This window comes from Abramis brama (genome assembly GCF_963993115.1).
Source record: "Abramis brama genome assembly, chromosome: 4".
In the NCBI taxonomy this organism is placed as follows: Eukaryota; Metazoa; Chordata; class Actinopteri; order Cypriniformes; family Leuciscidae; genus Abramis; species Abramis brama.
Window position 1 is genome coordinate 35,379,115 of NC_139966.1, and position 18,528 is coordinate 35,397,642.

Consider the following 18,528-nt stretch of genomic DNA (forward strand, 5'->3'; position numbering starts at 1 on the left):
CAAACTTCAACGCACCCTTATCCACTACCTGCTAACGTTAGTGCACTGCACCCGAGCAAGCACACTTTGCAGTTCCTCCGGAAATGCATTTTTATAGTTAGAATTACTGTCTAACACTTGATGACTGCTCTGTCAAGTCTTCGTCGTCGGTTAGGAACCTGGGTGTGCTCTTTGATACCAATCTTTCATTTGAAAGTCACATGTCTAGTATCTGTAAAACCACATTTTTCCATCTTAAAAAGATATCTAAATTACGTCATATGCTCTCAATGACAAATGCGGAACAATTAGTTCATGCACTTATGACATCAAGGCTAGATTATTGTAATGCTATTATGGGTGGTTGCCCTGCATGCTTAATAAATAAACTACAGCTGGTCCAAAATGCAGCAGCTACAGTTCTTACCAGAACCAGGAAGTATGACCATATTAGCCCAGTTCTGTATTGGCTCCCTATTAAACATTGTATAAATTTTAAAATATTGCTGATTACTTACAAAGCATTAAATGGTTTAGGTCCACAGTACTTGAGCGAGCTCTTAACGCATTATAGCCCTTCACGTCTAGTGCGATCTCAAAATTCCGGCCAGTTGATAATACCTAGAATATCAAAATCGACTGCTGGCGGTAGATCCTTTTCCTGTTTACCACCAAAACTTTGAAACAGTCTTCCTAACATTGTCTGGGAAGCAGACACACTCAGTTCAAATCTAGACTAAAAACACATATCTTTGGCCTAGTATACACATAACACATTATAGACTTCTATAATTCAATGTTAGGCTGCATAGATTAGGTCAGCCGGAACCGGGAACACTCCCCATAAATCCTGATGTACTTGTTACATCATAAGAAGGATGGCGTCTATGTTAATATTAGTCTCTCTGTTTATCCCGAGGTTTACCGCCGTCCGCCGGATTCAGGCCGTATCCAGATCTGATGAAGGACCTTGCGCCTGGACACGACAACAACACGATCAGTCGATCAATCAAAACTAACTTTAGCTGGACAATAACTTTATCCTAGAGCTGCTGTAAAGCCAAAACAATCTCTGTTACTGTAATTTCCTATTATCACTGTAAACCTGCTTTGAAACAATTCATATTGTTAAAAGCGCTATATAAATGAAGGTGACTTGACTTGAATAACTTTTGTAACTATATTTGTAATGTATATTTTATTTATAAAGTGCAGTGTTATTTTACGTTTGATTAGTTTGTGTACCTGAATGCCTGAATATCTTAAAACAGTTTATTTCAAACGTATCTTTGTTCAGTTGTAATTATTTGCTGCAATTGATAATCTTTTATTTGTTCTTTTTTAATTACTGAGTATTAACTTTTTTAGTCTTTAATAATGCTTGAAATTTATATTAGTTAGGCTAGTTGTTTTTGCTGTGGTATTTTTAAACCATAGGCTTCTTCTTCTGTTCTTTAGCTTTAGCATGTTGATTTTTATTCATGGTATTCAGCTACAATGAAATGTTTTACAATAAGACTGTGACTATCTAAGGTTTTTTTTTCACCTTGTTGGAATCGATAAGTAGAATCGGAATCGTTAAAATTAAAACGATACCCAGCCCTACACAAGACTAACCCCGGAACATGTTAACATGCTGATCTTTTTGAACAAAACCCAGTGATGTGCTAGCCTGACTACGTCAGACTTCGTACTTCCGCTCAATTTCATTTCGCTTCTGTACTCAGTCTGAGACAGCATAATAGCTTTCCGTTTTCCTCCGGCCTGAAAACAGCCGGCCAATCAACGAACAGAGGGCGGGCTGAGAGCCGTGACGTAGACGCTGATTGTACCGTGGATGCGTAGATTTACTTCACATAATCTGCAAAAGTCGTTCACAGCCATGTTCACTCCGGTATTTCGCTCGATGGTTTTGTTTTCACATCATACATGTGTTTACAGTGGAAGTTAGATGCGGCTGAGCATGCGCATAACACACGCCATAACCAAACGTTATGTGATTGGCTTACGGGTAACCAATGATTTTAAACTTCAGACAAGCGCCCCCCCGCAAGAAAGAAAACGCTTTTCAATTATGCCATGCCAGACTCTGTCTACGAAGCAAAGCTAAGTAGCAGAGTTTGGTATTACCAGGCTAGTGATGTGCACCTCAGGTATGCTGTGCTGTATGTTGTGTGTGCCGTCTCCTGAACTTTGTGTAAACACGAAGTTTGTATCATAATTGTGTTAGATGAAAGTAAACATTCATATTAATGTTATACATATTGTACATTTCATAAAATTGTTAAAAGAATTCAAATGCAAATATGTTCTTTTAAATATTTAAAGCTAAAAGTGTTGCACAGTAAACGTGCTAAAATTTTGAAATCAAGAAAAAAACTGCAAAGTTCATGCAAAAAAGTGTTTCTTTTTTATATATATATATATATAAAAAAAGTGTTTCTTTATATATATATATATATATATATATATATATATATTAAGCAAAAGTGTTGCAGAGTTGCACAAATGTGTAGCAATTTTAAATGTCAAAGGTCAAAATAGATGTTGCACGTTGAACTTTTTATGCATCAAATGTGTTTATTTTATAATATTTAAATCAAAAAGTGTTTATTGCTTTAAATATTACGATTACACCATAAATGTGGTAAAAATTAGAGAAAGAAAATGTATGTCGCAAAGTTCACACAATAACATGTTTTTAAATAACATGATTTTTTTTAATTTTTTTTTGAAAGTGTTGAAACGTTCACATTATGAAAGTGATGGAATGGGAAAATTAAGATTATTTTAATGCATGAATGCTTTGATTATGTCAGAACAGAACGGGGCATCAGTTTACCGTCCGGGGTTGTCGTGTTGCGTTGCGTTGTGCCGAGCCGCGTCCAGTGTAGACGGCATCATCAGATCTTTACTATCCGAAATGGATTAGCATGAACATGTAATATATAAATATTAGAATTGAGGGCTCGACATTAACACTTGTCCGCTTGTGGATTTTTTGAAGGGACAAGTAAAAGAGAATTTTACTTGCCCTGATTAAAACGTCAATAATGCAGAGTAACTATAATTATTAAAATAACTTAATAAAAAATAACTAGGGAATCACTAAAACGAGAGAATGATTCTGATTTTATTACATTTATTGTAAGTTGCGAGCGATAGTGGATAATAAATGTATTACTGATGGTAACTTGCGCTGTTGAGGCTCGCGCAGGCTTACGAGGAGAAATGGAAACAAATGAGTCAAATGAAGTCACTTACATTTTAGACGCACTATTGACTGTTTTTGTTCTGTTTCATCAGCGAACATAGAACAAAGATCACACAAAGATCACAGCAGAACCATAACGCATTTCACAGCAACTCTCAACCGTGTTTTCATTACTGAATGATTCAACGTTTTGAACAAATCAGTTGAATCAAAGATTCATTGACCCATTCATAAGGAACTGCCTCATTCTTGAATGAATCAGCCATTTGAACGAATCGTTTGAATAAAGACGGCTCATTAAGACGATCGCCTGCCGCCTCCTACTGGTGGTTTAGTGTTATTTTTAAAAGTATCATTCTTTCCAACATTTCTTATTTGTATATTCAAAAATATTTAAAACAATCTCATAACATTATTTAATGCAACTGTAATTTTTCAGTGTAAATGATTTAATTTGATCAGCCCTAACAGCCCTAAATTACTAAATTTGAACAATAAATTCAATTAGAATAATAAGGCACTATTATTATTCTAATTGAATTTATTGATCAAATGTAGGGATTTAAAATGAAAGATGAAGCATACATTTAATAAGATTAGGGGGGAAATGCCCTTTAAAGGTTCAGATATGACAATATGCTGATTTAAATGCATCAAAGCTGATTGAATTGAACACTGATGAGAATATTGCTTTAGAAAAAAATTATATTTACAACACAAAAAATTTAAAAAGAAAATCTGGACAAGCAACTTTATTACTTGGAAAAGTGAATGACAGATTTGTGAAAGTGAAAAGGCTTCATGTCGAGCCCTGAGAATGTTATCCATGTGAAGTACGTAAATCTCAACTTAAAGAAGTGGGCTAATAACTATAAATGGCATAGGCCTTTAACATGTAACAGACATTCATGAGTAAACGGTGGCTCTTTCCTCCAGATTTTCCTTAATATGCACAATATCCTAAGCACATTTGGGGGGAAAAAATAGGACGCTTACAGTAAGAAAAACTATTTGCAGACATGGACGCACGCATGCACCAGTTGCCAGAGTGCGCATCTGAGACGGCGTTATATTAGTCATCATATTTGATTATTAAATAATTCTATTAAAAGGATCAATCATTGATTCATTTTAAAATCCTACTAGCCTTTTATTTACAGAAAAAAACCTTTCTTTTGGGTGAGGATGCTTGCGTTTTGAGTGTTGCACATCCTGTCATGCCAGTGACTATATACTGCAGTAGTTACCGCAGTAGCCTGTTAAGGTTAACGATTAATTGATCGTTAATTTAAACGACGATCGATCATGCGAATTTGTGGAAATTGACATTCTGCATAAAATTTAGAGAGAAAGGGCATTAAGTTGGTTAACTATCAATGCATTTCCTTTCACTCTGAATATTACATCATCCTCAGCAAATTCCTATTCTGATAGAAAACATACATCATGTAGACATCTATATGCATGTTTTTTTAATCTGGAACATTTCATACTTAAGGTGTTTGTTCATCTGCAGTATGTCTTTTAAAAAATGCAGTATGATTTTTTTAATGGATCTTGAAGGCACTGACCTGAAAGAAGTATTCTCTTTTCATGGAGTCCTCTAGCAAGCTCAGTACAAGTTGAAGTACGCTGTCTTGTAAGCTCTCCATGTCTGTGTCACTCACCTGTGGACAGGTAAATATATATATGTAATTATGCTAATATATATAGGGGCGGTTTCCCGGACAGGGTTTAAATTAAGCCAGGAGTAGGCCTTAATCTAGAATAGTTAATCGTGTCTTAAAAAATGGCTTTCTGTAACACAGATTAAGTACGGATTAGTTACACCTGGACTATGGAGTCCTGGACTAAAATAAACCAGATTAATTTAAAACCAACTGTGCTAATCTGAATTAACATGATAGAGGTTGCCTATAAAACATGGAATGAACCAAGAAAAGCTTAAAATTGCATGGAACTGAGAAGCAAATCCAAGGAAACAATGGAATCAGAAAAAGACTGCAATCAAAAAAACAATAAAAAAAAACAGTAATATTGTGAAATATTATGACCATTTAAAATGACTTTTCTATTTTAATATATTTTAAACTGTAATTTATTCCTGTGATCAAAGCTGAATTTTCAGCATCATTACTCCAGTCTTCAGTGTCACATGATCCTTCAGAAATCATTCTAATATTATCAATGTTGAAAACAGTTGTGTACAAATTTTCAAAATTATAAATAAATAAAAAATGAATAGAAAGTTAAAAAAAACAGCATTTATTTAAAATAGAATATTTTCTAACATTATAAATGTCTTTACTGTAACTTTTGATCAGTTTAACTCATCCTTGATGAATAAAAGTATTGATTTATTTTATTTCTTTCCCCCAAAAATAAAATTAAAAGTCTTACTGACCCCAAACTTTTGAACGGTAGTGTTTAATGTTAAAAAAGCTTTAGATTTCAGATAAATGCTGTTGTTTTGAACTTTGTATTCATCAAAGAATTTTGAAAAAAAAATTGTACACAACTGTTTTCAACATTGATAATAATAATGAATGTTTCTTGAGCATCAAATCATCATATTAGAATGATTTCTGAAGGATCATGTGACACTGAAGACTGGAGTAATGATGCTGAAAATTCAGCTTTGATCACAGGAATAAATTACACTTTACTGCATATTCACAAAGAAAACAGCACTTAAATTGGAATAATATTTCACAATATTACTGTTTTTGTTTGTATTTTTAATCAAATAAATGCAGCCTTGGTGAGCAGAAGAGACTTCTTTTAAAAACATTAAAAATCTTACTGACCCCAAACTTTTGAACGGTACTGTGTGTATATATATGTGTGTGTGTGTGTGTGTGTGTGTGTGTGTGTGTGTGTGTGTGTGTGTGTGTGTGTGTGTGTGTGTGTGTGTGTGTGTGTGTGTGTGTGTGTGTTGTGTATCCAAGTAATACACGTGTCCACTTTGAAACACAGTGTTAATCTGAAGTTAAACCTGCCTCCTGGTAGGTTTAATTTAAGCCTCGATATAGTCCTGGAGTAACTCTAGTCTTCCTCCAGGAAATCATCTTATTAAACTCTGGACTAAACTAAATCTAGGACTATTTAAAGCCTTGACCGAGAAAGCAGATTTCTGTTAATCTGGTTTAAAGGGCAATTTTAGTCTAGGATTAGGCTTAATCTCTGTTCGGGAAACCGCCCCATAAAGTTTAATGATGGGATGATAAATGGGATGTACACCAACTTGTGTAAAACAAGTTTTTGATGCATATACTCAAATCATTAAAAAACATGAAAACAGAAAGTCAACTCAAACCAAATTTGTAACAACAGTACTAACTAGTAAATTATGTGTGAAAAGCTTAGGTGTGTAGTCCAGACATTAGAGCTGTACATATACACAATACTGTGCAGAGAGTGAACCAACCTGTGCAGCATCACCCACAAGAGCTTTCTTTGTGAGGGTGGCATTGTTCTTAATGTTATTGAGAGCAAAGAAGGTGCTGAGCTCATCCAGGGGAGAGACAGCAGTGTTCACAGCCAAGTTCACAGTCTATGATGTTGCTGATTCCCTGCTAGAAGCTTCAAGTGTCGGTGGAGTTCACCTGCAATTTCACTTTGTCTCTGTACTAGGGCTGTCCCCTAATAGCCCTAGTATTGCCGCTAGAAGTGGCAAACTGTGTAGGTAAACATTCATCTATCATTTATCGACTCCAAAATTGGCTTTTGAAACATGCAAGTAGTAGACTAACATTAGCCTCTTTAAATAGCCACTCACTTTAATATTAACCAAGGTAAATGTGCGCTATCATTCGGTGCATATCCAAGTGTTCATGTGGAAGCTAAATTAGTATAGCACTTACTGCATGACATGTTCAACTTAACATGCATTTCTCTCTATAGGTGCATCCACTGTACTGTGGAGATGACTGGTAGAGAAAAATAGTAGAAAAGTGCTTGGCTGCTCTGATAAATTTACAGAGGAAGTAACTGGAATGTTTTTGCTCCTCCGTGTTCCTCCCGTTACTCCTAGTTTTTCAGCTGGGGAACATCCATATTGTTTTGGCCGGCACTGTCTTCAATCCACTTCCTGATTAAACATGTCACAGTACTGGTATGTACAAAAAGTTCAAGGTCTTCATCAGAGGTGGACCAGAACCAGGACTGGATGTAGGGCTGGTGGTACTGACACAGATCAAAAATCGATTGGATTCTGATTCACAAGATCTTGATTTAATTTATCATCGATTAATTTGGATATATATCAGATATGGATCGCAGAAGTGTGTGTGTGTGTGGGGGGGGGGGTAGTTGTAGTTGAGACGCCTGGGTAATTGAGGTCTGGTACATATATGACATAAAAATGTACATAGGCTAGGCATATATGTATGCACAATTAATCATTAAAGGACCGCAATCTCGATTCAAACACACACGTGATTTTATTCCTAAATGACAATGATTCCGCTATGTCTATTAAGTCTTTGAAATTACGATCGCACCAGAATATTTAAACCTGATTTTGCGCTGCCACTTACCCAGAGAGAGAAGCGGTCATGTAAGCCAGAGGTTCTCAAGCCTGTCCTGGAGTACCACCAGCTCTGCACATTTTGTATGTCTCCCTATATTTGACACAACCATTTCAGATCTTGCAATCTCTACTAATGAGCTCATGAGTTGAATCAGGTGTGATAGATGAGGGAGACATACAAAATGTGCAGGGCTGCAGGGCTCTACCATGCGACCATTTTACTTCATGCGACTGTGAAAAAGTATTTAGGAGCACCAGTGCAACTGACCCGATCAGGCCCGGTTCTAGTTGAAACTAATAACACCATATTGTCCAAACGGATTTTGCAAAAGTGCCAGTGCGTATTTGTGTTTGCACTCTGGAGAGCGTGATGAGAGAACGTGTTTTTGCAGCGTTGAGCAATAGAGCCAATCACAGACATATCTGGTGATTTCTTGAGACACAATGGCCAATCAGAGGCGTTTAAGTTAAAACCCACTCACTTCATAAAAACCTGGAGTTTGTTCAGTGCTGAGTCATGCAAGCTCGCGAATCCTCTCATTATAACAAAGGACACGATGTAAATAAGAGATTCATTGTGCAGTCTAGACAACTTTATTGATTGTAAGGGAAGTTTGTGAGATTGCAATGAACTGAGACAAGTGACAGCTTTTTAATGATTATTAGGGAGTTTGCAAATGTAATATTGATTTTATACAACAATTCAATGAACATGAAGTTAATATTAAGTGACTTACATTTTAGGAACAGTATTGTCAGATTTTGCTCTATTTCGTCAACGAAAATAGTCACAGCTGAACTGCTGCGCATCTCCGAGCAAAGATGGGTGTTTCGTTTATGAATTTATCTGCGTTTTCAAACTAATCTAGTGAGTCAATGATTCAATGACCCATTCATAAAGACAGTCGCTTGCTTTGTTCCTGAATGAATCAGCCAGTGTTGTAGTCGAGTCACCAACTGTCAAGTCGAGTCTTGAGTCCCCAGTGTTCAAGTACGAGTGGAGTTATCAAGGTTGAGTCTGTGTTATATTTCAAGACTGCCTACATTTCTCTACTCTGGCACCTTTAAAGAGCTGATATAATTATAAAAGAGGGTCTACATTAAACAAAAATGACACCAGTGTTAACAAATACAACTTTTGATTTCGATAATGTAGGCTATTAGTAGCCTCAATGTTAAAATTAACATTAACAATGCTGTAGAAGTGCAGTTTATTAATAGTAAATGTTAACTAATGTAGTTAACTAGAGTTTAATAAATGGAACATTATTGTAAAGTGTTACCGATTTGTTATACATCGATTCAGACGTCTCGTGAGTTCGTTGTTGGACAGATGGACAGTTGTTTTAACCATTCATTAAAGTGAATCGGTTCAAAGGAGTCATTAGTTCGCGAATCGGACGTGTCATTAATGGATGTGTAGCCTATGGCACGCTTTGTGTGATTATCGCGGCAGTTTAGGACATGACATCGCACAAGATTTGTGTCAACACAGAAAACATTTCATCACTGGATAGGTTTTTTCGTTTATTGAAATTGTGGTTAATGTCAGCTGAATGTGCGGAACGCTTTTCAGAGAAGATAAGAAAAAAAAAAAATATTTCTGCACAATTCACACCCCGTGGTAATTCAGGAGAAAAAAATCTCTGAATGCTCCACGTCAAACTTCGGTCTTCCGACCTTTTACTATCGTGTCAACTGATTTTGATTAATATGCGCGAGGGAGAGAGAGCAAGACGGCGCTCGTGTTGTTTGAAGACGGTGAGAGTGTGCGCGCGCAGCCAGGGCTTTCCCTCTGCTCGTTCTTATATGCGGGAAAAAAAGAGATCCCGGCCGGTCTTGGGACCTGTCCCAAACGGCACACTTCATATGCACTTTCGGTCTTGTGGACTTACAATGGCTGCCGCGAGCGCGTGTCTGTTAAGTCCATGAGGCCGTAGAGTGTCCCATTTGTCATTTTAGGCCTCATAAGGGTGCTCGCGAGCAACCCCTTTGCGGTCGTTATGCGCCCTCGATGCGCACTTTTGTCGAGCCCGCACTGATGCAGACTCCGCAGCAGACTTCTTCCCGACAGTCAAAGTGGCATTACGTCACGAAAGTGCGGACTCGTAGGAAGACCACAAGTGCTTAGGGTGCCATTTGGGACAGGGCCTTGGAGCCCGAAACAGGAAAAGTGTAACATCTTATATCAAATTTTAAAACCTATTTAGTCAGAAACTTCATCCCACGTCATTCATTTGATGAATGCTCAAGTCCGATTTTATATATCCTCGAGTCCGAGTCCAAGTACAAGTCATCAGTCCGCGAACCCTGTCCCAAATGCAGTGTTGGGAAAGTTCACTTTCTACATGAACTAGTTCAAAGTTCAGTTCACAAATTCAGTTCATAGTTCATACTCAAAATTTTGAACTAAGTTCACAGTTCCAAAAATGAACTAGTTCATAGTTCTTTTTTTCCATGTTGCTGCGAGCTATTATTTTTCAAAATGATTGCCACAGCCCATATAGAACCACAGACAATTATTTTATCAGTTTTAACCACTGATCTATAGAATGACCAGTGGTTTTAACACTGAAGCTATGCCTCAGATTTTTCCCATCCTCACCGACCTTCTCATAAAACTCGTTTAAATGATCATAGGATGCCTCCTTGCTGCTTTTTGTTTTGATTTAACGTTAGTGATGAGTTGTTCATGAACGATCCATTCATTGCGTCTGCCACGTGACAAATGAACGAAAGACTCGGAAGGTAAAGTAATTATTTATGTTCCCTGTAAACGATTTTTGACTGCATTATAATGATTTCTTTATTCAGAATGTAGGAGCCTAATTTTGCTTATGTTCAGTGACAATTATTGCATAATTATATGTTGCATTTCAGTATTTGAATATTTGTGTTTGATTGTAAACTTTCTTTATTTGTGTGTACTAATTAGATAAATACTCTCTATTTGCATTGAAATATGTTATTATGTTAAAATTGTGCACTGGCCCTTTAATAATTGCAACTGTAAGTGATGCGGTTGTGCGTCCTTTATAGGAAATAGAGTGGAGTCGCACAGTTTTCTTTACCGCATCCGTGATATTTAGGATTTAAGATTATATTTTGTTTATTTTCTTTTATTTGTTTGATTTTCTAACGAGTGTGGATAAAAATGAAGATTTTACATAAAGAAAACTATCGTTCAATGAACGCGTTCAGGCACAACACTGCCCAAATGGCACACTTCATATGCACATTCGGTCTTGTGGACTTACAATGGCTGCCGCGTGCGCGTGTCCGTTTAGTCCGTGAGACCGTAGGGTGTCCCATTTGTCATTTTAGGCGGTCGATATGCGCCCTCGATGCGCACTTTTGCCGAGCCCGCACTGATGCGGACTCCGCAGCAGACTTCTTCCCGACAGTCAAAGCGGCATTACGTCACGAAAGTGCGGACTCATAGGAAGACCACGAGTGCTTAGGGTGCCATTTGGGACAGGGCCCAAGTCAAATCATGAGTCTAGAGAATAGAGTAGACATGCCGGTATTCGGTAATGCGATAAATCGCGGTAATGAATATGCACGATATTGTTATTGCGGGCACTTCAAAATACCGTGAAAAATAATAGATCAGAATTTATATTTATAGAACGCGCATTAGCTTATTTTCCATCAACCGCTTAAACAAACACTGCGTATATGCTGCGCGAAACACGTGCGCACTCTGATGTAAACAATCCCCACATGAAGCACTGTGTGTATGCGGCGCAGTGCGCACTCTAGTTAATGTAAATAATCCTCACATGGAGAAGAAGCATGGCGGAAGGAGGAACGCTGCTGACGATTTATCCCCCTTCTAAAAGCAGGGCTGTCAACTCTACGCAATCGACACTTTTCACATGCTCTCGCGCCACACATCCATTTTCTCACGCAGAGAAAAATCACGGAGCAAAGAGGACACTGACACCGACAGACTAGACAGAGCAGGTTACTTTTGATATGAAAAAAAATCTCAGCTCTCATGTTCTGTCCATTTTATTACGAAATTCAGACAATAAATACCGTTTTGGCACTTGTAAATGTGACATGACCGATCGCTGTAGCGCCTCAGTTCAAGTAAACCGATCCTCTGTTACTTTTTATTTAAAGATACAGTACAACTTACCGAAAGGTATTTATGCCTCATACATAATATCGATCAATCAGTGTTTTTCAACCACAGAAAGAGGTCAATAAAACTGCAGGTGAACAATTATGTCACAGAACGTTACATTTACCTCAGGAAAGCCATTTAATGACCAAACACATTAGTTGACTAGAAAAAATAGCTATAGAGAGGAGTATTTTGCTAAATATGTGCACTATATTACATTTGTATTATATTTTTACTTGTGTCATAATTTATTATAATGAAAACCAAATTGTATTTAATTTAATTTGTTAATTTTTAACCTTTAATAATTATAGCAATTAAAATATCGTGATAATACCGCATACCGTGATAAAAGCTCAATCAATTAATTGCAGCATGAAAATTTGATACCGGCACATGCCTAGAATAGAGTCTCGAGTCGGACTCGAGTCCAGAGAATAGGGTCCAGGACTCGAGTACTCCATCACTGGAATCAAGCCGTTTGAACGAACCGATTGAATGAATGATAGTGACAAAGATAGTGACTTGCCGCCCCCTACTGGTGGTTTTAGTTTTTTTTTTAAATTACAGTATTATTTCAGTTATTTAAATAATTTAATATTTCTATATTTAAAACCTTCTATTTAAAGGGATACTCCACTTTAAAATGAAAATTCTGTCATCATATACTCACCCTCATGTTGTTTCAAACCTGTATGAATTTCTTGCTTCTGCTGAACAGAAAGGAAGATATTTAGAAGAATATCAGTAACCAGACAGTTTCTGGTCTCATTGACTTCCATAGTATATTTTTTTCCTACTATGGAAGTCAATGAGACCAGAAACTGTCTGGTTACTGATATTCTTCTAAATATCTTCCTTTCTGTTCAGCAGAAGCAAGAAATTCATACAGGTTTGAAACAACATGAGGGTGAGTATACGATGACAGAATTTTCATTTTAAAGTGGAGTATCCCTTTAAAACACTAATCTCATAACATCGTTATTATGAATTTGAATGCATTCAAGCCACTTCTGAGCCTCATTAAACAGTCTGTAAATAAACCTAAATGCCACCTTTTTGTTCTTTTGTTGATACTGATTTAATTTGTTTGGTAACTTATTCTTCCTGATTGCGTCCTATTATTCTAACTCAATTTATAAATATAAATTTATGAATTTGACATTAAAGATGACACATTTAATAAACTTTGAAAAAATGCCCTTACAAAGGTTAAAAACATGCCTCGGTTAAGTCATTTTAAAGAGTCCAATATCGCCTCATAATGGGAAGGTTAATTTCTGTCATTGATCAGAAGCTCCTAAATATTTGACTGTGCTCCTAAATTTTTTAAATTAGGAGCACAAGTGCTCTTAAAAAGAAATGTAAGCGTAGAGCCCTGTTCTGGTGGTACTCCAGGACAGGTTTGAGAACCACTGATGCTTCACAAACAGTTTTAAACACACAGTATTGCAATTTCTGTGTTGCAAACATCAAATAATAATGGAAGTATTGGGATAAAAATTGTTAAGCAATCAAAATGAATAAATGACCTTTGAAACTAATGTTACACTTCATTGGACACTTCATTGTAAACATTGTATCCATTACATTGTTATGCCAGTTGGTGGCATCCAGTGACTATTAAAATGTATTTGATGCATCATTGAATCATTCATTCAAGAGATTCATTCAAAAACTCTGGAAAAAAATACAAAAAAAAGTATTTTTTAATAGACATAACATTTTAGACATTTATAAATGGACTCATTTATAACATCAAACAGAACCTCAAGTAAATTACATGTTATTTTGTTTAATTGTCTAATGTTTTGTCTTCAGAATCGTGGGAGAGCCATGATCTCTATTTTTTTTTCTTTTTTTTTAAATGCAGATTATCCAGAATAATAAATTATGCTTTAAAGAATATATAATATATCTGGCATCTACCTTATACTATTTGCACAGTTTCTAATATTAAAATGTACAGACTAGGATGTAAAATGTACAAATTTACAAACTAGGATGAAGTCTTTATGTACATTAACACGGATCTGGGACAATTATAATGCATTATAATGCAGGATTCTAAAATGTTTTCTTATTTTTAGTTTTCTTATTTGCCATCCTGGATCGCGTTTGAAACCATTCAGAGTGACAAAGCTGACACAGTGGGTAGATAAATATTTCTGTTAATTGGCCACAGGGCTGATCATCTCAAATCGAGCAAATATCAGCTGATTAATCAGAGTAGCTATCACCAGTATAGACTACTGAAATTTAAGAAATGCAACACTTGTTTGAAAATTTCATAATATGGACTACAGCAGCACAGTTCTAAATAAAGTGAGAATCACAAATTTATTTATTTTTTCACAATTCTCTGAATAGACAACTAAACAAAATAACATGTAAATTACTTGGGGTTCCATCAAAATGTTAATTGCTGAAGTCTAATTTAAAAAATATTTAATTAATTAGATTTTTTTTTTTATCTATTTGAAATGATTCAATGACTCCGTCATAAGACTTCACTTGTTTAATTACTAGATGAATCAATGTTTTTTAATTATCTCTTGAATGAATGATTTAATGACAAATACATTTTTAACAGTCACTAGAGTAGTGGTTCTCAACGGGGGCGTTCAGAGAACACCGGGGGGCGTTGGAAGAAAGATTTTTGAAAGGGGGACGTTCAGGTGTAAATGGGGGGCGTTCACAAGTTTAAATGTATAACGCAAATTTTTGTTAATTTACTTTTATTCATTTTAAGCATTTAGTAATTTATTTGTAATAAACACTTTAAGTGGGCTATTTAAAAAGTGTTAGGACTATGTGTATGTTAAATTATGTTGTAAAACATGCACAGAGTGTGATGTCATATTGTGTGTGCATGCGCGTCTATGGTGCACATAAGAATACCGTCAGTGTTGTAGGTAGGCACTAGGCAGGTTTTTTTGTGTTAATTTATATTGCATTACGATTGAACGCAGTATAAAAAATGTGCAGTCAAGTTCGGGTGTGTGTATGCTGTTTAAATGAGTGTTCTCACCGATACGCTTGTTGTGATTCACTGAGTTCTGACGAGTTGTATTTTGACGACTTGATATTATTTCTTATTCAAAAGTTTAGAATGCCTAACATTCTAAAATCTTTCAGTTTATTGCGACATGTAGCTTAAGCTATGTATTGTTACATTTTCAACGACTCTATTATTTTTCCAGTAGACCAGTGCTCAAGCAATCCAGCTGACTAGAATCATGCAGCGGAGGAATGTAAAGTTGACAAGCCATTAAAAAGTATTGACTTAAGAAACACTTATATTTTTTCAAATATTTTAAATAAATCATGTTCCCATTCACTCCGGCGACGAATTTTAAAATTAATTAAACTAAATTCTATTTATAAGGTTTTACATTTTTAGGCATTAACTAATTCCAATCCCTAATGCCAAAATGTTTATATTTACTGGTCAGGCATTATTGTTAAACTCGCAAGACAGTAAAGAGAAAATGACAATTTAATGGATCATTTAAATATATTCTGCAATCACATTTTGGTAATGTATTCATTCTGCCGTCACATCTGAGCACGAAACGCTGCTTGGGTACTTTCAAGATATAAAAATAATTGATAATACAATAATAATTTAATTGTTTATTCTTGTTAGAAGATTTTTTTTTTTACTGATTTTGAACACAAATTAATCATGACAAACCAAATTAATACTATTAATTAATTAATACCATGATGAAAACAAGCTGATACCAAGGTATTTTAGGCCTACAATTCTAACATAATTTTTCATGAAAAATCATGATTGTATTTATTTATTTTTCGAAAGCAAGGTTAATGTAAGCTGCTTCTTGCAATACTCTCCTATATGCGTAATAAAACCTAAGTGCAAACATTACCGCTTTAATGACCGTCCTTTATTTTTCAGTGCATTTGTTTTACAATATATGGCTATTACTGTTATGGAATTAATATTATAACTATTATTATGTAGTAGTGTAATGTAGACGGACACAACTAAAAGAGGTTTGAATTTTTCTTTGTTTAATTTGCACACTGAATATGGGTTGGAGCTTTTAATTTTGAATTTTCAAAGTGCACCAGATTGATGAATTTAACATTAAAATGCACAAAATTTTCTTACAGGGGGGCATGCCCCCGAACCCCCCTAGAGGGACAGAGGTCCACTCACCACTGATTTAACAGAAATCCTGTGAGAAACACTGGTATTGCTATGCCAATGCAGCTTATAGCTTGTTTTAGGATTCATCACTGTGGAGATTAGTTCAATTGTATTAATAAATGACAATTTTGCACTTAATTCATCTGTTAACTCTCACTCGTTCCTGCTCGCTCGTTAGTTTGGGGGTGGGGGGCGTTCAGGGACCTGGATATTGGATAGGGGGCGCTGGCCCAAAAAAGGTTGAGAACCACTGTACTAGAGCAATGATGTAATTGATACAATCGTTATTTGAAGCGTCAAGTTACTTTCAAAAGGTGATTTGCTCCATTTTGGTCACTATCATATACATCAGTGTTTATATCCGAACTTTAAACTTTTATCCCAGTACTTCGGTGATAAATTGAATAACTGTAACAGAAATAATGATATTGTGTGGTTGAAAAGACTGTGAAGCGTCTTCCTTTCTAATGGCAACTGCTCTCTCTGGCTCAGTGAACGCAGATTTGAATGTTCGCTGTATCATACTTGTCAAAGGTTTAAGACATGGCCGAAACGAATAAGATTGCGTGGTTGTTTGCATCGAGATCGCTATCTTTTAACTAATAATCATGCAGCTTTAGTATGAACAATGCTGAATGATATTTGTATCTGCAGGTATCAGCACTAACATTTTAATCATTTTTTATAGAATTTTCAAGACCTTTCAAAAAACAAATTAAGACCTGCACATCACCTCCACTGGCTTTAATGTGAACAGACAAAATCACCCTGCTCAGGGATTAACATTAAAAAATGAACACTTGTCTTAAAAAAAAAGAAAAAAAAAGTGTAATATTAACACTGGACTGAAAATATATAATAATAATAATAATAATAATAATAATAATTGATTTTTATTTGTGGGGGGGGGGGTAATAAAAAAAATTGAGGCTTCACATACCTTTAATAAATCAGTAGTCTTAATTTGGTGAATGTGTGATTTGACAGTGTGAAGGTCCGCGGGGAGTTCGCCTCGACACATCTCAAGAATCATCTAAAAGATTATCCACAGTGAACAAAGCATACAACAATCAGTTCACAATGGACAGTATCTTATAGGTTTTAAAATTAACTCCATCTCAAAGAGTTCTTTAGACCTCTTTGCCTAATCTTGGCAAAAAAAGAAAATATATTTTTTAAATTTTTTGGAAAAAAATCTTTTTTTTCATATTTCAAATCATATTTTAAATTCAGCTTCACTTCTTAAATTGACAGATACACTTTACTCTTTGGGTTTTATTAACGATGAAAAAACTAAGAAAATGAAATGCTCTTTAACAAAATTAAAGAGCATGCCTCTCCTTAAGAACTGAAAGATTTAGCCCACATTCCACTTTTTGAAAATGAAAAACACTTTTGCAACTTCAACAGAATGCTCAACAATTAAACAATTATTAAATATTGCTTCTGCATATTGCTCTGAAAGCAAGTAGGGTCTCATTTCAAAGGCTGTGAAGGTTGCATTGGTTGGCCGCATACGTCGAAGCTGCAACAATTATACAATTGACTATTAGCTCTTATGAGCCATAACTACTATAATTTCTTTCTTACTTAAGAATGTGATAGTTGCTTTTGTGAAATGACACACAGGTAGTAGTCTTCTTCACGCACACTGAATAGCCTATATTATGTCTGGGTGTCAGGAAATGTGTTGCATGTGCAAGAATAGATTATGTAACATTGGACTGACACATTTTACCACTGTAACTGGAGGAGAGCAGAGCTCAATGAAAACAGTAACAAATACATAAACACGTCTAACCTTGGCTCGCAGCCCTACTATCAAAGTGGCTCTCTGCCTCCTACTTAAGAGTTCTGGCACGAGGTTTGTCATCACGGAAACAAATTCTTCCAGTTTTCCAAACTGCTCCACATTCTGATTCTGGACAACTTGCCACATGAAGGCAGATGTAAGACGAAGGGGAGAAACCAGCAGGCGAAGTGAGGAGAGAGGAGGGACAGACTCTACAGAGAGACAGAGATATGCAAACATTTGTGAAAATGTTTAACAATGTTTTGCATACACATGTATATTAATTTATACGTAAAAATATTGTAGCAAAAACACAACTAACAACTAATAATAACGTTAAAATGCCAGAAAATAACCTATCAGTCTCATCCAACATGATGTACTAGCTGTGTACTTCAAAGCTATGATCCTCTAACGTTACATCAACAGCCCAGCCATGAGAAATGCTGTAGCTCTGGACATTATAGATCTAACGGCAAATAATATAAATAATTGTAATGTAAATAATTATACATACCCATTGCTTCTTTCTTTAAAAATATCTGGACTGACAAACAGTCTTGTTCCCAACTTCGTCCGTTGACTCGTTCCTTTACACACTGCGCATGCGTATGAAATACACTGCGCATTAGAACGGAAAATAGCATAAAGATGTTCTTTTAAAGGGGCGGGATCATCGGCTTTTGGCTTTGTCTCTGATTGG

The 18,528-nt window shown here is 35.7% G+C and overlaps 1 protein-coding gene across 1 annotated transcript in view; it reads right to left on the reverse strand.

Annotated features, from left to right (window-relative positions):
* The window catches only part of LOC311081077 (uncharacterized protein), a 38,039-nt gene extending 19,597 nt beyond the window's left edge, over positions 1–18,442 (reverse strand). The window contains exons 1-4 of the mRNA XM_084111474.1: positions 18,343–18,442; positions 17,835–18,037; positions 16,974–17,066; positions 4,765–4,860 (exon numbers count right to left, since the gene is read on the reverse strand). Of these exons, the coding sequence (XP_083967600.1) occupies positions 4,765–4,860; positions 16,974–17,066; positions 17,835–18,037; positions 18,343–18,346 (396 nt within the window). The 5' untranslated portion in view covers positions 18,347–18,442. The remainder of the gene's footprint in view (positions 1–4,764; positions 4,861–16,973; positions 17,067–17,834; positions 18,038–18,342) is intronic.
* Positions 18,443–18,528: the final 86 nt, after the last annotated feature.